We start from the raw sequence: 22,761 nt of genomic DNA on the forward strand, positions 1-22,761 counted from the left end.
CGAGACGTAAATGGCCGAAAAGTTACGGAATGGGCCGACAAGAGACGAAACGTGACGAAAGAGGACGCAACGGGGCGTAACTGGACGAAAGAGGACGTAACGGACGAAAAGGGACAAAACAGGTCGAAAAAGGACGTAAAAGAACGAACTGGGACGAACCGAGACAAACCGAGACGAACCGAGACGAACCGAGACGAACCGAGACGAATCGAGACGAACTGAGACGAACCGAGACGAACCGAGACGAACCGAGACGAACCGAGACGAACCGAGACGAACCGAGACGAACCGAGACGAACCGAGACGAACCGAGACGAACAGAGACGAACCGAGACGAACCGAGACGAACCGAGACGAACCGAGACGAACCGAGACGAACCGAGACGAACCGAGACGAACCGAGACGAACCGAGACGAACCGAGACGAACCGAGACGAACCGAGACGAACCGAGACGAACCGAGACGAACCGAGACGAACCGAGACGAACCGAGACGAACCGAGACGAACCGAGACGAACCGAGACGAACCGAGACGAACCGAGACGAACCGAGACGAACCGAGACGAACCGAGACGAACCGAGACGAAACGGGATGAAACGAGAAGAACCAAGACGAACCGAGACGAACCGAGACGAACCGAGACGAACCGAGACGAACCGAGACGAACCGAGACGAACCGGGATGAACCGGGACGAAATCATTAACGGATGACATTTATTTATACGTCCGAGGAAGCTTAGTTAGAAGCTGTATTTAAGGTGGAAATACTCCGGGCTGCTGATCTACGCGTGACTCGACTCGACCCGCTCTGGTTTTCTTTGCGTCTCTTCTTCCAACGAGAATTCTTCATCGACGATGCGAAATTGACTGTCGAGGTGCGTTCGTCGTGCCAAGTTGTTTCGCAGGTGTAGCGATGCCTCTGATATCGAGATTCCCCTTGTGCAATTCTCCTTAGCGTGCCGGCTGCGCGTGGCTCGCCTGATGTCGGATTTTGGAATGATATGAAGCTTTGGAAGACTTCTGATCGAAAGTGTCGATTTTTTGTGCGGAATTGGTGAACTAGAGACTTTGTCATGCCGCCTGGGCGGAAGAAGATAGGTCCAGAAGGCGAAACCAACAGTGATTTGAGAGTTGGGGATTTGGTGCTGGCGAAAGTGAAGGGTTTCCCGGCGTGGCCTGCCAAGGTATACAATCAATTTTCTCCTCATCAATAATATTTGGAATTTGTGTAGTTTCTCGTACAGTAGCATTTGCCTTCAATTTTCCCACTCCTTAATGTTAATCTCAATTCAGTCTTTTTGGGTGCGCTTTGCCTTGTAACGAGTATGAGGGATTTTAGGCTAGATTTTCGAATGCCGAGAAAGAAAGGGAGCGGGTCTTCTCGTCCCCCCAAATGACCTGTGTCTATTTCTAAAATTCTTCATTATTCGGTGGCATTTGGTTCTTTAAGCTCTTCGTTCACTGAATTGCGGAATGTCTGTTTCTCCGAACGATTACCGTCGTTTGTTGGGTTTAGTGGATTTGGAAAGCGCGTTCGACGTGGTACTTGTTCACTTCATATTGCCCTTTTCTTCTGTTGTTTTTTCAGATAAGCAGACCAGAGGATTGGGATAGATCACCCGACCCTAAGAAGTTTTTCGTTCAATTCTTTGGGACGTCTGAAATGTGAGTCTTCTTCCTAATGTTACGCGGCGCGTCTTTCACAAATTTCCTCCAACTATGTGAGAAAACTCTTTCTTGTTCACTTCGTTAAAGGGTTAATTCTTACAAACGGATGTTTGTGGAAAGGCAGTTCGGGTTCGTCCTTTTTGTCAAAATTGCAAGCAGTTTATGCCGAGAGAATGTTAGTACACTCTAAAGGTGTCTCGTTTAGCACTTCAAAGTGGATTAGGTGTCTCTCAAAAAAAAAATTGTCGTGATGTAAGCGTGGAGAAGCTGCAAATGGTTTGGTCGAAACTCAGATAGGTCATACTGAAGAGTTTAAGACCCCAAATTTGAGCTACTCGGAAGGAAAAGTTTTGGATATTTGACTGTACTTTTCTTGACTTTTTTAGATCATCTCCTCATCTAAATGGTACTGTTCAGAAGAAAATTCTTATTAATGAGACTCAAGAATGCAGCAAAGAGTTAACAAGGCACGTGTAGAGTTTGGTCCAGTATGAGTAAATCTTTTCCGTGCTGTTGATCTAAATTGAAGGGCTCTCTAATATGTTGTAATTTGCTACCTTTTGGTGCGAAAATCTTGTATCCTTCTGAGGTTGTAGAGAATTCCGTGGTATTCATGAAACTTTGTTTTACACCTATAAGGTTGTGTTATATCTTAGTTCCCTTGCCCTTGGTTTCTGTAAAATATTACAAGTATATTACAAATTTAATTAATGGACGTAATTCCTCTTCAGGATACTTTAGTCTTTATGGTAAATTTCTATGCTGAACGATCTGTTTCATCTGCCGTGACTTCCGGATAATCACTTGTTAGTACATGTTTCATCTAGTCTTCACTCCCGAAAGAACATTGGTTAGTACATTTTTCATTTATCTCATCTTCTTATCACCCAACTACTGAGCCTGGTTCTGTCTACGCCTATCTCTTCTAGAGGTCCTCAAGAGGGTTACCACTACCACAATGTCCATGAGGCTGGTAGTCTCAATGAGAGCTTCAGTTTCCATTCTTAGGAGACAGAAGACTCTACTCCTTAGTTTTCCCCTATGAAAACCTTCTCTGATAAAAGAGACTTAAGTATATATCAAATTGTTATTTCCAAATCATTGCTGTAAAATTCCTGATTTTCTTGAAATGCTGGCGTCCTTTCTGGATTTAAAAGACTCAGTTCCTTGGCTTTGCATCTTTGAACTCCTTTCCGGAAAGAACTTGAGTGTCTATCAATTATATATTTTTTCTACTAACTTCAGTAAATGTCTTGACCATCCTTGTGTGATTCCCTGGATATTTCTTGGTCCTCGAAGGCATACTGAATTAACTTCCTGAAATGTCCCTAATGTGATTTCTCACCGTTCCAGTGCACGAAATTTGAAAGATTTTGTGAACAGCTGTCCATCTAACCATGATGTGGACTTTTCAACAAGTTTGTCTTCTTCCTCGGGGTGATTACAAAATTTACCCATTCGAATATCTTTTCTCTCCATTTTAGCTAGTCTGTTTATTTGCAGAGAGGGCGATACCTTTCTAGTGTCTTACATTCTGTTTCATCCTTGATTGTCCCAGTAAAATTTCCCATTACCATGTCGTTGTCAGAAGATATTTTATTCATCAGAAAGTTGTTCCCCACATTCAGAAGTATCTGTTTTCTTCCCTTTGGGAAGTCTCAATCTTCGAACTATCTTTTGTTATCCTTTGATTTTTCCCATTCTGGATTTTGGATGAGTTATCTTTTCTAGAATTTGAATGGCATGGTTTTATTTTGCGAGTGATTCAGAATTTATTGTCTGATTTATTGTCTAATTAGCCGCACTTCCTCTCCTACAGTGCTTTTGTCCCACCTTCCGATATTCAAATGTTTAGTATTGAATCAAAGAGTAAATTGGTTGTCCGCTCTCGGGGTAAATACTCCAAAGATTTTGGTCGCGCTGTGGAGGAGATATGTGAAGCTTACGAAAAAGTTCATGGGAAAGAATCCACAAATCAACAGTCCAGTGAAACTATTAAGTCTGACGACGGGACTGCAGTGCATCAAACAGAACTAAAAAAAGTCGATGGGTATTTCCAAGATGATTTTCCTCTGTTGAAGCATACTAGAGAAATTCACGAGGCCCCAGAAAGTGAGCCCAAGGACGGGTATTTCAGGATTTCCATTCACGAGCACAAGAAGTTGCCTCAGTCAAGCCCAAATCTAGAAAGAGACGATGGCGAGTCATCTTGCTTACACGGTAAAAGTCTGAAAAGTAAGTCTGAACAATATGGAAAGAGTTCCTCATTGAACCAGAATATATCAAATCTGCGGGAGAAATATGTATCCCATAGACGCTCGAATTCTGGAAGCAATTCTGAGGATAAACATGTTGGTATTGCTGTGGGCGTTGTTGATCAGGAACTAGTGGAACCTCCTCATTTGTCCGAGAGGGTTGGAGTATGCAAGGAGAAAAAGGTAATATTATGCACCACCCAGGAGGGGCCTTGTGATTTAGCCCTATTGTCTAAACATTATCCAGAAAAGACAATGGTTGATAAAAGAAGGGCCCTGGATGTCTCCATGCAGTCGGAGGCTAAAAGAGCCAAGCACGTTGATGATCTTGATGCCAACACTAAAAGTCCACGTAAAGTTTCTTCTAACTCTACTAGAGAGAGAAAAGAGAAACGGGGCAAGTCCTCACCATCTGCAGTCAAGCCTTTCAATAATTCAGTTGACATGCCTAGTAACAAAGCTTTGGCGGTCCCTTCCGAAGGCATTAGATGTGGAATGAACAAAGAGTTCCCGAATCAGAAGAATTCTCCAGTTCATTCGAACCAAAGAAGAAGAACTTTTCGAATGGATGATGACGAAGATGATGAAATTCTTCGAACTCCTATCCATCGGCGATCTAATATGTCAAGTTCTCCAAAACTTCGTGGAAGATCCTTTGGGGATAAGTTGTCAATCAGTAAGTTTGGTGATCATTCGGACCTGACTCCAAGGAATGTTGAAGAAAGAAAGTCAGCAAATATTGAAAGGAAACATTGTTATCTCAGCCCAGGAAAGCAGGACAACAAAAGAACCTCCGTCAAGGAATCCAGAATTATCACCAAGTCTTCTTCCCAAGGATCTGAAAAAAAAACTGACTTATCTATTAATGCTGTAATGAAGACTCCCACTCTCCCGTTTAAGCGATCTGATGAACCAGATCTGTCTAGTCATGCAACATCTAAGATGGCTAGGGCATTAGCGTTTAGTGAGACGAAAGGTATGCAAAAGTCTGAGTTATTAATGGACGCAAGGGAAAAGAACATGACCAACACGGTTGAATGTAACACAGTTTCTAAGGAACTGTCTTATGAAGAAAGGTATACTTTCACTTTTCTAATTGATTCGGTTATATTATGCTCCTCTGCTGACTCGTTTCTGTCTCCTGTATGACACAGATCAGCTATTTCTTTTACAGAATCCAACGGCAGAGAAAATGTTACTTCCATGAAGCATCTCATCGCAGTTGCTCAAGCAAAACGAAGGGAGGTTCAGTTGCATGATCACCCCTATAATGGAGTTCCCAGCTTAGTCTGTAGTCCTCCTGTTGTCCGAGAGAGGAGCCCAAGCCCCTTAACTGAAGCATTGCAGGTTCCTAATTCAAGATTTTCTCAGAAAGTTGATGGGGAGTATTTCTTTTCGCCGAATACCGTCCCTCAAAACCCACACGCATGTGTTTATGTGGAGCATGGGGAGCATAAACTCGATTGTGGTCATGAAATGTTCCAAGAAGATGCATCGATCGGTGATATGGAAGCAACTGTTGCTCGTGATGCATTGGAAGGGATGATCGAAACATTGTCGAGAGCCAAGGAAAGTATTGGACGTGCAACCCGTCTTGCCATAGAATGTGCTAAATATGGGATAGCTACTCAGGTAATTTATTGAATACAATCCTTCAAATTTATTTTTATAAAAATATATCCAAATATTTATTCTCCACTTTTTAAAGTTTCTTAGCATGTGCTTTTAACGTTAGGAAATTCGTTGCTTCTTTAATACGTTGGTCTAATAGGGTTGAGGGTGACTGCAGTCTGTGATGTTGTATCTGGTGATACCTCTGGTACAAAGTGGCGGGCATTAATTGATCAGAGTTCTTTTACTTACTTCCTACTTCACTTTTTTTACCGTCTTAACTCAATTGTCTGCAACAATTGAGTTAATTAACGACAGTCTTTCTACGTAGTTTTCATGAAAAACTTAATGCTAAATATCAGTGTATTGATCTTTTAGTGAGAAAAATAATTATCTATGGTCTAATATTTTACCATAGCGTCACACAGTTTCTTTAAATCTTTTTTGTCTTATTCATTTTTGAACTTTCCTAAGCAATGGTGAATGGTTACCATTTTTGTAGGTCGTTGACCTCTTGATTCAAAAATTGGAAAGCGAGACGAGCCATCACCGAAAAGTTGACCTATTTTTTCTTGTGGATTCCATTACACAGTGTTCTCATAGTCAAAAAGGTAAATCCAAACACGTATTTTAAAGTCCCTTTGTCCTCCTATCAAAGTTGCATTAAGTTATGTTTTGAAAAATGTTTTTATAAGTACATAATCATCGTTATGTACAGTGGAATCATGAATTATTTTGTAGTTTGGTAAATCTATGTGAACCGAGCTTATCTCTATCCTAATGGGTCAATTGTAGCCGGCCTCTGCTCACTCTTATTGGGCCCACTTTGGCCACTATCTCTCTCAGGGTTTGGTTATCTACTCTAAAGATCGGATAACGATAGGTCAATTTTTTGTAGTCCTCTTTCATCCTCTCTGGTATTGATCTCTCGTTACTGTGTTCTATCCTGAGGATTTCTTAAAGATTTACCCGTTGCCCTACCACCCTGTTCTTTTTTTGAAAGATCACTGGGGAGCTATCTTCTCTCCTTCCTCAACTTCTTATGCTTTCTCACAATCTTTATTCTCAAATGCTACTCTACAGGTGTTGCGGGAGAGTCTTTTGTTCCCGCTGTACAGAATGCACTTCAACGTTTATTGGCTGCGGCCGTTCCTCCTGGATCAGGTGCTTCTGAAAATCGTAGACAATGCCTCAAGGTAAATGTACTATACTTCCTGACTCAAAAGAATATCTTCTAGAGGTTCCTAAACATATTTCTTTTTTCAGGTTTTGAAACTATGGCTTGAGAGAAATATATTTCCTGAATCTGTTCTTCGTCCTCTGATGGATGGAATCAAGGCATCATATGATGGGCAAGAGGTTCATCTGGTCCTTCGACCTCCATCCAGGGCCGATCGTCCTATTGATGATCCTATACGGGACATGGAGGGGATACTTGTTGATGAATATGGGAGGTATATCTTTGAACCATAGGATTTGATAATGATGATGGTCATGCGATCTAGTTTATTTTTCTAATGTTGAGATGATCATGCATATGATGAAAAAAGTTATTGTAAATACAACTTATATTAATGCCATAATCTTTTGAGCGTCAATGCATGATTTCCCTTTTTCCAGTCTTAAATTAGTCTTCAAACATCCTTTCACTCCCATTTCCCACTGACTTCCACCGGAACAAATGTCTGTTTCTGTTATGTTTTATATTTTCTCAACTGTCTTCTGCTCTTTCTTCTACACAGTCCGTACTTTCGTGAGAACAAAATTTTGATTTCTCTTCTCCATCTATGCACATTCCTACGTTGGTTTCATCTTATTTTCTCTCATCTTCGTTTTTCTATTTTGCAGCAATGACACATTCAACTTGCCTAGTTTTATTACCAACCACCTTTTTGAAGAAGACCTTTCTAGCAGTGGGACTCCCATAAGTGGGTCCATAGTTAGAACTGCATCAACAGTCACTTATGGTAGTGAAGGAGGGCACTTACTTCTTGAAGATGCAGCTAAATATAACAAATATCATCTCAGACATTGTTTGGAATTTCCTACGATTAATGGAAGTCTAGGAGTTAGGTCTTCTGCTCAAAGAGAGAATCCAGCTCTCATTGATCATTCATTTCTGGTACCTCTGGATTCTTCTCATTCCCCACCACCCTTACCGCTATCTCCACCATTTTCTCCACCACCCTTACCTTCATCTCCACCCCCACTTTCTCCACCACCCTTACCGTCATCTCCACCACCACTTTCTCCTCCACCCTTACCTTCATCTCCTCCTCCAGTTACTCCTCCCCCACCTTTGTCCCCACCGCCAATATTACCACCTCCACCGCCACTGCCACCAACTAAATCACACCTTGAACGTTCAATGTTTCCTCATCTATCGTTCACTGATCCAACTTGGCCATCATCACCAACACACCAACCTGCTGAAAAGAAGTACGGGGGCATGCAGAATGTGAGTAAATTTGACTTCACGTTCAGTTTTTCAATGATAAAATTGCTTTCACCTATTGCTCACAGTGGGAGTTATTTTAGCTAATTTATTGTTAATGCTTTACACAGGGCCACAGTCATGACACACACCATTCTCCTGGATCTCTGAAGCATGTTGAGTGTAACAGTCGACCTACTGGGTTTTCAAGCTTAAATGAGTTAATACAGAATAGTGCATCCGTCGAGAGTCAAGGTCACGGGCAACATCTTTTGTCCTCTACACGATCAGCACAACATCATTTTCCATGTGAGAAGATAATGACTGAACTTCACGTACAGAAATATCATTCTTATTATCTTCCGTCTGCTCCCAGGACTCATCGAAACCATCTTGCAAAAGAGCATTATGTGGAGCATTCTTGGGGTTCCTGTGCCAATACACAGTAGAGTTCATGAGTTGCAATATGTGCACCTATAGAAGCATAATATTGTAATGATGGTATGAAAAGTTTTGTCTTAAATTTCCCTTCAACATCTCGTGCTGAAACGACAACTGATTACTTAAGAAAATAGTCTAGAATTTTTCTCATGCTTTGATAACTTTGACTGTTTAATATTCCCTGTAACCAATCTTATTTTATTTCTCTTTTTTTATTCCTTTTCTACGAATCTGCTGTGATCTAAACTAATAAGAGTACATGATACATCTAACTGTGCCTGCTCTGATGCCGAGGATCTCCTATAGCACAGCGACACTAACCCTAGGTTGGTTGGAGGATGAATGTAGGAAAAACAAAATATCACCTTTTGAACGGGTACTTGTGGTTTTGAATACTGTAGGCTTCCCAAGAAAGGTAGGGTATTGTTATAAACGATAACCCATGGCCGAAATACATAATGTCTAATAAGGAATGAACAAAATAAAGAAACAAATTATGGGCCTTAGATTCCATGGCTGGCAACCCCCTCAAGCTGGTCAGTAGATGCTCTACATTCCCAGCTTGGTCAACAGTCTTAGTAAGTGTATCTGAATGTACTTCCTAGTCCATCCCACCCATTATCCAAATCCATATATCTTATCATAGCCAAGGTCTTGGCCAACCGGCTGAGGGAGGTGATGGGCGACTTGGTTAGTTCTTTCTAATCTGTATTAATTTCAGGTGGACGACTGGTTGACGACGCAATGGTTGCATCCGAAATCTTGACAGCATCGAACAGATCGAAGGTAAAAGGGTTCATGTGGAAGGTGGATTTTATTAAGGCATATGACTGCCTTGATTGGGACTTTCTACGGGCATTATTGTGGCGCTGAGGCTTTCCAGCACAATGGGTGGGATGGACTAAAAGATGTATAACGTGCCACTCTTTTTCAGTGTTGGTTAATGGGCGTCCTGAAAGAGGTTGTATTCATCCCCAAAGAGAGGTTTGACAAGGGTCTCTTGGGCACCGTTACTCTTTGTCTTGGCTGCGGATGCCCTTGCATAAGCACAACAGAGGCTTGCTGCAATGGTCTCCTGAAGGGATTCTGGTCCCCTAGTTTCCCATTGGGTATCCCCCTACTACAATATGTAGACGATACCACTTATTTCATGGAGGGTTCTAAGGAGGTCAAGAACCTATCCATTTTGTTAGACCTATTCATGGATTGCTCTTGTCTACAGATTGACAGTGCCCAGTCAGCCTTTGTTGGCTTTGGGTTATCGCATGAGGAGGAAGCCCTTTGTTCTAATACCTTTGGGACACCTAGTGGTACACTACCCATGTAATGATCCTGCTGCTGACAGGGGGTCGTATTAAGACCGCTGATTGGCAACCGGTACTGGAGAAGGTAGAGCGGAAGTTAGAGGGATGGCAAGCTATGGAGCTATCGAGGGAAGGATGATTGGTGTTGTTATGACACATGCTTTCAACGGTAACCATCTTCTACCTACTGGTGTTGAAGTTACAAGTGGGGTCGGCAAAAGACTGGAAGGTATGATGCAAAGGTTCCTATGGAAATCTTATCCGCTTGGGGGGATGGGCCTTGTGTCATGGGACATAGTATGCAAACTAATCCGCTTCGGGGGCTGGGAGTAATGAAAATGCAAGATTTGATCATAGCTTTATTGGCTAAGTGGGTGAGCATAGCTTGGACCGGATACAGATATGGTTTGAAGAATTCTAAAGGACATTTATGGATCCAACTTGGACTGGAGAGTCGCGCAGCTCCAGTCCATGGGTCTTCTGCTTTCTGGCAGGGGATGAGGCTGTTGTTTCCTCAAGTCTGAGAATTCTTCAAACCAAATTGGGAGACAACATATCATTCTGATTTTGGCTACTCGGATCTGGGTTCACTAAAGTCAGAATTCGCACGCTTGTTCGCCCTTGCGCAGACTCCTTAGGCCATTGTTTAGGAATGCTGGGATGGCGCATGGATCCCAGGCCTGGGTGATACCTTGTTTGAACAAAGAATAGAAGAATATACGGGTCTGGAGCAGATCCTGATCCACCAACGCTCACTGGGAGGGACACAAGACGGTGGAAGTGGAAAGGCACACCCTTCTCAATTCAAGATGCCAATGCAAAACTATGCCGCCGACATATAGCGGAAGAGTCGAGGATCCTCCACCCGTGTTGCATTATATGGAGACAAAAGCTCCCCCTTAAGGTGAGATTTTACAGTTGGCTCTGGCTTTGATGAAGACTAATGACGAAGTTTGTCAGGATGACATGACTCCCAGATGCCTCTACAGACTGTGCTTTGTGTGCAAGGAAGACTGTGGCCATCTATTCTTCGAGTGCTTGGTTGCCCAAGCTGTGTAGGCCCATCAGCCACTCGAGGTGGTGGATGTCCCCTCAAAGGAGGCCTTTTGGGACTCTATACAAGGCGGCGCATGTAGGGGGCAAGAGGGGCATGGACGACCCTTCGTAGTGCTCTGGGCATTATGGCTGCATGGCAATGAAGTCATCTTCAATGGATGGGAAGCATCGACGGGTGCTGTTGTACAAGAAGTGGCGTGTTTTACCTTTGCATGGTTCAAAGGCCCATTGCTATGCCACAGGTGGCTGTGTAGGCCATTGATGTACTCAAACGTTCATATTTATATATCACAACAGGAGGGTCACCAATTGTGTGATATCTCCTATCTTTCTTGAAAAAAAATTCCTGGAATAAACATCCTGGAATGTTGGGTAAGTAAATCGGCCACTGATGCACTGTGGAACACTGTATGTCATTGATTTAAATGCTGAGAGAAAATTTCTGACTCATATTTGGATTTATCTTCATGATTTCCTGTAATAATAATTTCCTTAACATATACCAGGAATACAGCCAAATTACCATGTGTAATTCTTTTAATAAACAGTTGTTTCCATTACTCTGCCTAAACCCCATATCCTTCATAGCCTGAGAAAAGTCCGAAACCAGGCACGTGAAGACTGCTTCAGTCCATACAGTGTCTTCTTCAGTTTGCATAACTTCCCTTCAGGAACCTGCAAGTTCTAACAAGTCGAATTCACATAAAAATATGTCCTCTACAAGATCTTTCTAGGAATGCATTTTTAATATCATACTTTTTCATTTATTTTAAAAAATATCATAGTGATACAACCTCCAATACAGATAAGCTAATACATCAACGATATTTCTAGGAATGCGTTTTTAATATTAGATTTTACTATGAGAGAAATTGTCTGCCCATAAGCAACCCCATAATGATTAGTGTATCATTTGGTCACCAATCTGACCTTATATTGTTCAGTTGAGTAAAGAGTCATGAGGAATATCAGCTTGGTGGAACTAACCAATGTGGCCCCACCAGTGGAGGAAGAGATTATTTATAGAGAGGTGAGGGGGACGCCTATAATGGTGGCAGTTGGAGGGTTCACTTCTATAGCGCAGGCTCCATTGGGCGACAACAGGCACATCATGGCATTGATAGTGGCAATGATCCCATGGACCATGCCACTGGTGAAAAATCCAACTGCACCCAATGGGAATGTGAAGCCATTCTGTGAAGCGGGTGTATTGGCTTGGGCATGGATAACCCTTTGGTCGTTGTCAAATACGCCCCAACAGAGGGGACTAAACATATGGGCGTGGCTGATAGTGAGGAGAAGGGGTGGGTAATGGTGGAATACTGTTGAATCAGGGCATCATGGACTAAACATGGGGACGAGACCGTAGTGATGGAAGAGCATATGTTTGAGATGCTTAGTGAGAAGGCATTACGCATATGATTGGAGGTAGTCAATGATTTGCTATTGATGCAGAGACGTGGGGAATCTCATAGAAGCTGACAAGATCAGTAGAAAATCATTCAGGGACACACCAATTTCTTTGACAGATTCCACACCAGTCAAGTATAAAGAATATCTTTGATACTTCTTTTGCGGGCCGGAAATATTCTTTTTGTCTTGCCAGAATCTTCTAGAGCGACATTATATCTCCTAACAGATTCAACAGGTCTTAGAATTTGCAGAATATTCCTGATCAGACTTGTTAGATTTTGGATCTTTTATTTTGGCTTGTCCATGTTGTGTTTCCCTCAGTTAAAGTTGTCTTTTCAAGGGTAATGCCATTCTGGATGACCCTCTGCTTTTAGTGACCTATTAAAGCCCGATTTTAACCTTGAAGAACACGATTTGAGATATTTATTTTTCTGGAGAACCATTTTTCTCCACTCTCTAAGTGTTCTTCTTGTTAGAGAGTGCTCCAGTGCTTGTGGACTCAAGCACAACTCCCTCGTGGACTCAAGCACAACTCCCTCGTGGACTCAAGAGTTGAAGAGGCGGAGCCTGAGAATTCAGAACTTGGCCACTTCAAGTAGAGCCAGGCTTGTGGACTCAAGTCGTTGTTCTATACCGTTCCTGTGGTAAGGCTACAATAGGTAGCTGCAGTTCTGATTTGGGGTTCTGACCTTGGTGTTGATACTGGTTTGAACAAAGCCCCGCCTTCTGGTTTGACCGTGTGTTTGTGTGCAGCAGACACGGCGAGGTTGGTCACAGAGTAGACCATATTGTTGAGATTCACTGACCGTGACATTGATCGCGGAACCAGAAGGCAGCCACATCAGCGCCAGAAGAAAGCCATATCAGTGCATGAAGAGAGTGTTAGAAACAAGGTCCAGCTCCCTCACGGTCGAGCTTCCACAGGGGAATTCAACGGCTAGGATTTTGGAACGAAAAAGAACTGCTTTCTTAATTCGTTCCCATAGTCTTATGGGATACACAGTGGGCCCCACTTACTAGGCCTGAGACACTTATACATAGAAAGTACTTGACAGGAAATACAGATACAATAAAAGAAACATAGAGAAAAAATATATCAACTTGACGAGGTCCCTTGCTGACACCCCCGCTCAAGCTGGTGGACAGATGCTTCTGATCCCAAGCTTGCTTCGTATGCAATCAAACAGTGTTCCCGTCAGTCCTTTGGTGAAGACATTTGCAACTTGATTAGCAGATTTGGCTTGTTTAATCAGAACACGGCCCTGGTCGATCTTCTCCCTGATCCAATGTTTGTTTAGCTCAATGTGCTTTGTTCTGTCGTGCAGAACAGGGTTGTGGGCAATATCGATTGCTGCTTTACTGTCATAATATAGAACCGTAGGCTTCCTTTGCTCCAGCCCAAGTTCAGTGAGAATATTTCTGATCCACAATGTCTCACTAATACCTTTCACCAATGCTCTATATTCTGCTTCAGCGCTGGATAATGAAATTTCTGGTTGCTTCTTACTCCTCCAGGTTATCAAATTTCCTCCCAGAAATGAGCAATAGCCTGATGTTGACCTCCTGTCTATCAGTGTTCCTCCCCAGTCAGCATCTGTGTATACTTCAATGTCTGCTCCTCCATGACGTTGATACAAAAGTCCATGGCCTGCTGACCCCTTCAAATACGCCACTACTTTATAGGCGGCTTCTAAGTGAAATTTCCTGGGATTGTCCATAAATCTACTCAATAGCCCCACTGCGAATGCTATATCAGGTCGGGTATGATTGAGATAGATCAATTTTCCAATCAGCCTTGGTATTGCCCTTTGTCAACGGGCTGTTCTTCTTCACATAAACCCAGTTCCACATTGGGATCAATGGGTACATAGGATGGCTTACACCCCTCCATTCTGGTCTCTTTTAGAAGATCAAGAATATACTTGTGTTGTGATATAAATATCCCATGTGGAGAATACGCCACCTCAATTCCTAGAAAGTATCTCGGTCTTCCGAGTGCTTTGATTTCAAAGAGTTCTGATAATTTGGCACTTAAGGCCTTATTTTCAACTTCATCGTCCCCAGTGATAATTATATCATCCACATAGACAAGTAATATTGAGATTGTTTGTGACTTGGAGCATTTCACAAACAGTGTGTGATCACCATTGCTCTGTTTTTATCCCATATTGATCAAGCTGCATGAGAATTTGCCAAACCAAGCTCTTGGGGACTGTTTAAGTCCATACAGAGCTTTCTTCAACTTGCATACCTTCCTCGCAGATTCTTCCTTATAATATCCAGGTGGTAACTCCATATAGATCTCTTCATTCAAGTCGCCATGGAGGAATGCGTTCTTTACATCGTACTGCAATAATGCCCAATGAAAATTAGCTGCCAATGCAATCAGAATATGTACCGTATTGAGTTTGGCAACTGGTGCAAAGGTCTCTCTGTAGTCTATTCCATAGGCTTGTGTGTACCCTTTGGCTACAAGTCTTGCTTTATATCTTTCTAGAGTACCATCAGCTTGATATTTCACAGTAAATACCCATCTACAACCCACAGGCCGTTTACCAAGTGGAGCATCAACAATATCCCAGGTGTTATTTCTTATTAGTGCTTCCATCTCAATATCCATAGCCTTCTTCCAGTTCATCTCTTTGAGTGCTTCGTCATGTGTTCTTGGAATAGACACGGAATTAAGAGCTGTAATAAAAGATTTATACTCACATCCCAAGTGTTGATAGCTTACCACATTGGAGAGTGGATACTTGTTCTTCTGAGTACACTGCCTTTTTCCTTTCCTCAGAGCAATGGGCCATCCACTATCATCTTCCTCCACCTCAGCTGATCTATCAAGAGTGTTGATTGCTTCCTTCTCTGAAGGTTCTTCAACTTCACCCCTTTCATTCTCACCTGCTTCACTTGATGATTCTTCCTGATCATATTCGATCCTAGGAAGTCTTTCATCTCGAATATCTGATATGATTTGAGTCTTGTCCAGGGCAATGGAAGAACCACGATTCATGGTCATATCCTGAATACCAGGCAGAGGTGGCTCACGGATTTCTTCGTTCAGTTTCTCCTGTGATTTGAAGAAACTTACACTTTCATGGAATGTAACATCCGCCGATATCGGCATTCTCCTTGAAGACGGATCGTAACACTTATACCCTTTTTGAGTATGAGAATAACCCAGAAACACACATTTCACAGCTCGAGGACTGAATTTATCTCTTGGATTATGAATATGCACAAATGCCGTACAACCAAATATCCTTGGAATCAAATCAGTCTTCAACCAAGCATGTGGATAAAATTGTATCATTAGATTTACGGGACTTTCGTTGTCCAAAGATTTTGATGGTAATCTATTAATTATATGCATGGCTGTCAAGACAGCCTCCCCCAGAAACTCTTGGGATTCCATAATGTAATAGTAATGACCGAGCCATTGTAGTTACATGACCGATCCTCCTTTCTGCTACCCCGTTCTGCTGTGGAGTATACACGCAGGATGATTCATGTACCACACCCTCCTGAGCAAATAGAGATGACAGGGTCTTGTTAAAATCGCTTGATAGAGATACCAAATTGATTTCTCACCATACGAAAGAAATTGCCTATTACTTCAGCAACCTCAGATTTGGATTTCAATAAATAAACCCATGTTAGCCTGGTATAATCTTCAATAAATATAAGATACCACCTAGCTCCCGTTAAAGTTGTAGTTGAGGATGGACGCCAAACATCACAATGAACGAGATAAAAAGGTTGTGTACTTCGTTCTCCTTTCCCAGAAAAGGGCACGTGCTTATGTTTAGCATATTGGCACGTATCGCACAAGACATGGGAAGAATTTGTTATCTTAAAGAACACCGGAAACATGAGTTTCAACAGTTCAAATGACGGATGTCCAAGACGATAGTGCATCAGCTTAATGCGCTCCAACTGACTGCTACACTCCAGCTCCCGAGCATCACAGTTGGATGTATAAGCTTCCTCAACACGGTCGTTCAGGTACACCAGCCCATTCTTCTCGTTAAAAAGTGAAGTCCTCAGGTTCTTGGTCTTGTCATAAACAAAACATCCATCAGATGTCATTGTAAAAATAAGATGTAAATATTTAACAAGTTTCTGAGGAGATATGAGCTGTGCCCAAAGTCCTGGGACATGTAAGACTTGCTAAATAATACCCAGATTAGCGATTTTAACATCGCCTATCCCAATAACCGGTAACATCTCCCCTCCTGCAGTGAACACCCGTCTACTCCCTTCATAAGGAGCATAATTATGAAACCTCCTATAGTAGGGAGTCATATGATCCGTGGCACCTGTATCGATAATCCAGTCGGAATAAATATTAGAGGAGTAAGAAGTTGTCTCACCCACACGGGCCATAGATGTAGAGCTGATCATTGTCTTCAGCTTGTCGAATTCCTCCTTCAATTTATCATATTCTTCAATATGAACCGTCCTGACACCGTCTGCTTGTCCTTCCCCAGCACTTGAATCTTCTTCTTTAGCATCTGTAGCATGCGCTTGGACAAGCCTGAGGTGTGGATTTAAAATCCAACAATGTTCCCTTGTATGATTTCTCCTCTGACAATATGAGCACTGAAGGTTGGACTTATATTTGCCACCTTGACCCTTCTGGCTTTGAGCATCTTCCCCTGGCTTCTTGTCATATTTGCCACTTGCACCTTCACGTTCTGACAATGCTCCCTTTGATTGCTTTGTTTTTGCCAAGAATCCTGCTCCAGCTTCATATTTCCCACCACCTGGAATTAACTTGATGCAGCTTTCTTCATCAAGTACTATCTGAATTGTTTCTTCCAAGTTGGGTACATGTTCACGGTTGAGAATCTGACTCTGTAAACTCTCATATTCTTTTTTCAGTCCCATCAGGAATCTGAACATACGATCTTGTAGAGTTGTTTGCCACTCCTCTGGATTTTTGATTGGTCTGAAATGATCAATTGCTAGCCACAGAGTTTGAAGTTCTTCTGCGTATTCTGCAACTGACATCTCACCCTGCACCAGCATAGTTGCCTTAGTAACCAGCTCAAATATTCTCCAGGTGTGGCTCTTTCTCACATTACTCTTCTGAAGATGGTCCCAGATTTTCTTCGTCGTCTTCAGATATAGATATTTCTGGAATCGATCTCCAGCCATACTGCTCGGCAACCACTGACAAACATTTGCGTCTTCACGCTTCCAGGCTTTATATCTCGGATTACTCGAGTCGACCTCATGCATAAGGTGATCATCGAGTCCCCTGCTCTCAAGAACCATCTCAACATATTTGCTCCAATCAAGTAGATTAAAGCCGTTGAATTTGACTGTCTCTGGCACAATAGGAAAGACTACCTGGTTCAAGGTCTCTCATCCAGCTTCAGTAGTCTGAACGATAACCTTCTGGTTTCTTCCCCAGCCATATTTGAGAATCAGTCGCCTGTGTTGCTAGGATCTTCTTGAGCCAAGTCGGATATCTGTGGTTGATCTCCTAAGTCGGAAGCAATGTACTTGTCAGTGAAGCTTTGAATGGCCTTCCGCCACTCAGCCGTAGAATATTTCCACCACGGGTACTCGACAGAGCTTCGTTTTGACTTCTGTCATAGTTTGACTATTCTCCTGCGTTGGAGTGTCGACCACAGATGAAGCCGATCCCACTGAGGAGCTCCTTCGCCGTTGCGGGAACTAGGAGTGAAGCAGACGGGAGATTTCTCCTCTGGGCGTCCTACGCCTGGAGCTCTGATACCATGTTAGAAACAAGGTCCAGCTCCCTCACGGTCGAGCTTCCACAGCTGGGATTCGTCGGCTAGGGTTTTGGAAGGAAAAAGAACTGCTTTCTTAATTCGTTCCCATAGTCTTATTGGTTACACAGTGGGCCCTACTTACTGGGCCTGAGACACTTATAAATAGAAAGTACTTAACAGGAAATACATATAAAATAAAAGAAACATAAAAAAAAAATATATCAACTTGACGAGGTCCCTTGCGGGCAGAGAGCATATCAGTACCAATGTAGTGACATATGAGCACCAGAAGAGCGTTAGTGCCAGGTTCTTTTGATGTCCACATCAATCAGGCTGGTCACATTCATGAAGTTACTGTTTAAATACCAGTCACTCAATAATGAGCCAAGGCCTATTAACTTTCTACTAAATTTATTAGATATTGCAAGTATTTTGAGTGTATCTGAACCACTTATAACATGCAACCCATATTACAAGTGAAATAAGACAAGAAAGAATAAAAATCATTGAGGGAGCTTGACTCACACCTATTATTGTGCCATCACTCTTCTGTTCAATTACAATGGGAGATAAATGGCTCTTATATGAGCTTTTACCAGTAGATTAATTTGCTAATTTGATTATTAATGTGCTCGGTATTTTTCCTCCTGCATTGGGGAATTTTTATGGCTTATGTTGTCCTTGTTTAGTCTTAACGAGTGGGGATGTGTTATTTTTATGTATGAATTGAGTACTTTTTTAATATAACTCTATTGACCCAATTTATTGGCTCTTCCAGACCTTGGGAAACACATGGAGGAATAAATGTCATCTTTCGCTGTTTGTACAACGAATTCATCTCACCTGATCATATATGAATGGAAGGTGGTGCGAGATCTGCCACGCCTTTTTCATGCACTCTTGTAAATTGTAATTTTTTCAGTGCTGTAACTTGTACAGCTTTTATTTACTAATGAGAGCCTGTCAGGCAAGCGGGTTGTAATTTGTATTATTTTTGAGCTGATATATCTATTTTAAGAATTTAATAAAATATCTGCCTACTCTTTGGCCAATTTATTTCAATGTCTTTGACTCAAGGAAAGTTAAGCTTATAGTAAAACACCTGTAGAGGCATAGCTACAGACTAGGAGTAAGACTGGCTTCCAAGGGCCTGATGTCCGACTAACGACAGCCATTCAGCCATCTCTAGAATCATGGGGGGCCATGAAACATCATTGTAAACCCTGCCCTCTTCTCACTTGGCACCCTACCTCCTCGAACCATGACTCTTTCCCCTCGAGGTCCCTGCAGATCATGGAGCACCCTGAAGATAGACGGCAGTCTTCCTTCTTGCAATCCTTTGCTCTACCATTCCCCTTTTTCTCCCTAACCCCTGTAACTTCTCTCAGGATGTGTGAAGCCCTTGTCATGTAATTTCCTTCATGATGTCCGTGGATTACATCGAACTGAGACATTTACCGGACGATACAGCTCTATGGTTGTATCAGATACTTTGAAAAACAATGACAGTTGGAGTCTGATTTATAAATAACTATCAGTATATGATATGTTTTCTCAATGATTCTGAATCACTCAAGTTTGTCTTTTCTTCGTATCATGGATATTTTTCATATAACAGTTATCTGTTGTGGTCGTGAGAAGGTTATTATTCATGTTTTGCAAGTTTTATACCTAATTCTTCCCATGCATACAATATATCCTGACAAATATGCTCACTGAAAACCTGGAATATCAAATTTCATAATTCCATTTCTCAGAGAGGATGTGGTTGTAGCTCTTGGTCATGACCCAGAGGTGCAGAAGATTCAAGAGGCAGAAGAAAAACCTCCAAAAAGTCTCTCATTGTTGACCACAAAAAGGTTTTAAAATATAGTTTCAGATCCGAATAAAAAATTTTCCTGCTATCTCGGGGGCCTGCCTTCACTGTTATGCCTTGTATTGGCTAGGGTTTGAACAGGAAAAAGTGAATCAGTTTAGGGATAGGGAACCTGTCTAATTTATTTTTTTTTTGAAGAAATATGGAACCGATTTGAATTTCGGACCCATTAAGTGGGCCTGGGTAGTCACTTGACTTATTTCGGATGTGACCAAAAACCACTTAATTGTTTTTTTTTGTTGATGCAGACGCCCACTAAAGTGATTCAGTTCCAGATGTGGGAATAGAGCACTGAAGCCTTTTAAAAGAAATACAACAGTGGGCCGCTTATAGTACGATACCCATTTAGACATATATTAGAGTAACAAATGTATGGTCCACATACATGCTTGCGAGAAAGAAGAGATGGGAGATGGGAGAGAAAGGAAAGAGAGAGCACGCCTGACTAACAACCCACGAGGTGGGTATAGATGTTAATCATGCCTAGCTTGACCACCAAGTGCTGAAATTTTGGGCCTAGCAATCCGTTGGTGAAGATGTCTGCCATAATTCCTAAATTTCCCACAAAACAGACTGAATTTATGTCACCGTTGATCTTCTCTGAGAACAGAGTCTCTTCAGTTCCTTCAGCCCCTTGATCCACAAGACGTCACAGACACCATGGGCCATGGATTTTCGCATTCAGCTTTTACACTTGACCGTTTAACAAATCCTATTTCTTCCTTCTCCGTGTTACAGGGCTCCCCAAGTGAACACACAATGCCCTGATGTGGACTGGCGATCTATGGCTGACCCTACATAATCAGCATCAGAGTAGAACTCAACGGTAACACCTCCTCCTTTTGCTAACAGTGTAACCTGTTCAATATGTTATATGGTACTACATAATATGCAGCCTGCAGATGGACCTCCATCAGATCAGTCAGAAACTAGCTTAGATATTTCACAGTTTAGGAAAAAAACGAACAGTATGGTTTAGGTGGATCAATCTCCCTACCATTCACTGGGATGCCTCCTTGTTCACTGGTGCACTGTATGTCTCCTTTATCAGTTATGACATACCTGTGAACTGGACTCCCAGTAGAATTGACTTGAGTTTTAATTGTCTCCAGTAACAAGTTGAGGATATACTTGTGCTGTAACACTAATATACCTACACTTGAGTTTGTGGTATGCCCTTAAACTCCTCTAAATTGAAAAGGAGCGACTCAGTGTAGAGAATTCTAAGAGTTTCCATACGTAATAATCCACAAACAGGCCAAAAAGGGGGAAGAAAATAAAGTGGTGGATTGAGATAATGGAAGTGAGATAGGGAAATGAACCAAGGTTAGCCGGATTGGCCAAACCTCCCTGTGGTTCGGTAGAATCTCCCGAGCTCCAGCCAATGTCTCTGCAGCAAGCGATTGAAGAACCTCCACCCTTTCCTGCTCGACCTCCCTTTTGTTTATTGTCATTCACCTCCCTCTCACCTGCTGCTTGAATCAGCACGTGAACTTTGTGAGGTTCTTTCTTCTGGGAACCTCACAAATATATGGAAGAGTTGTATCCATATGCTACAGTCATTCCAAGAATTAATCTAGTTTCCCAAAAAAAAAAAAAAATCTAGTTTCCCATGTTTTTAGTGTAAAGTGACGGGAGATCCTTTCCAAGGGCTTGAATCCGTGCTCTGTCATCTCCTGTAATTATCATATCATCTACATATATGATTAAACGGGTCAATTTCCCTGTCTTGATGTGTTTGATAAATGATGTATGATCACCATTTCACTACTGTTTTGCTTAAGGCCATATAGAGCTTTCTTAACTTACACACCACTTAAGTTTCTGTCAACGAATAACCTGAGGGACCGCCATATATATATATATCCTGTTTTGATTCTCCATTCAAAGACACATTCCTCATGTTGTATTGAAACGTACTCTTAGTTGCTGCCAATGCTATAAAAATCCGGACTCTGTTGAATTTTGTGACTGGTGCAAACTTCTCAAAGTAATCAATGCCCTGGGATTGCGTGTAGGCCTTTGCCACTGGCCTTTCCAGTTTTCTCAGCCTTGAAGTTTGGGGTGTGAACCTACTTACACCCACAGACCTTTTTACTGGTGGAGTGGAACCAGTTTTGCTGTCTCATTCTTCCAGGGAGACTTCATTTCTTCATCCATGGAATTCCTCCATTCTGCCATTCTTGTCATGTTCCCATACAAAGATATCCGCGAGGGCCAGTTCGGCGTATTCAGATATGAACGACCAAGAGCAATGCCTCCACAATTTTTGGTACACAAATACTGCCCAATGAAGTCATCAGAGTCTTATACAGTGGACCAAACCTTTCTTATGAAATATAATTCGTCATGGGATACCTTCTTACGGTCTTATTAAGGGCAATGGGCGAGCTGAGTTTATCTTTCATCAAAGCGTTCCCTGACTTATTTTCAAGATGAAGAACGAGAGGGGGCAATAGAGAGGAGAGGAGAAGTTCCTGGGTAGAAGGAAAGAATGGGAATGGTTGAAGGAGGTCGAATGATCGCCGGGAAAATGGTCACTGCTCGATGGGAAGACGTCTCCAACCTATGAACACCAAGGAGAGTTATGACCGGAAAGGTGGGAGAGAGAGAATGGGTGGAAGGGGACTTACAACTTGATTGTTCCTGCCCTAGCCTCCCCCAAGGCAGGGTTTACGTAGAGCCGGTAATGGGCTGGGCTGCCGTGCTCGGGCCTCGGTTCTGTCGTGATTGCTTACTACGTTCATATACCCGATGAAAAATCATATTAGAATATGTTAGAAGATAAACTTTATTAGTTACGATTTTTGTGAACAATTCCTAATGAGTATAAATAAGGCGGGACCAATTTTAGGTGCCCGTGCCAGCCAGATCTGGGCTTCCCCCTTTCTTCTTTCTTTGTTTTCTGTACTCATTCCACAAGTGCTTCTTGATGGTGAGGAGATCAACAAAGTCTTAAA

The 22,761-nt window shown here is 42.2% G+C and overlaps 1 protein-coding gene across 2 annotated transcripts; it reads left to right on the top strand.

The window, feature by feature from the left end:
* The first annotated feature begins 767 nt into the window (after positions 1-767).
* HUA2 (Tudor/PWWP/MBT domain-containing protein) lies at positions 768-18,955 on the top strand. Of its 2 annotated transcripts, XM_078592420.1 has the most exons (12): positions 768-877; positions 958-1,186; positions 1,591-1,667; positions 3,490-5,001; positions 5,080-5,557; positions 6,039-6,147; positions 6,620-6,732; positions 6,803-6,990; positions 7,385-7,994; positions 8,102-8,279; positions 8,347-8,471; positions 18,704-18,955. In XM_078592420.1, coding segments are annotated over exons 2-11 (3,378 nt in total). In that variant the 5' UTR covers positions 768-877; positions 958-1,075; the 3' UTR covers positions 8,349-8,471; positions 18,704-18,955. The 2 variants fall into 2 exon arrangements, with proteins under 2 accessions (XP_078448546.1, XP_078448547.1); XM_078592421.1 differs by lacking the exons at positions 768-877; positions 958-1,186 and having other exon boundaries at positions 1,652-1,723.
* The last annotated feature ends 3,806 nt before the right edge of the window (positions 18,956-22,761 follow it).

The sequence above is a fragment of the Wolffia australiana genome, chromosome 2 (assembly GCF_029677425.1).
Source record: "Wolffia australiana isolate 7733 chromosome 2, ASM2967742v1".
In the NCBI taxonomy this organism is placed as follows: Eukaryota; Viridiplantae; Streptophyta; class Magnoliopsida; order Alismatales; family Araceae; genus Wolffia; species Wolffia australiana.

Coding starts and splice junctions, on each gene's coding strand:
- HUA2 (XM_078592420.1), top strand. CDS start 1,076: ATGCCGCCTGGGCGGAAGAAGATAGGTCCAGAAGGCGAAACCAACAGT. Junction 5,558..6,038: donor AATATGGGATAGCTACTCAG/GTAATTTATTGA, acceptor CCATTTTTGTAG/GTCGTTGACCTCTTGATTCA. Junction 6,991..7,384: donor CTTGTTGATGAATATGGGAG/GTATATCTTTGA, acceptor TCTATTTTGCAG/CAATGACACATTCAACTTGC.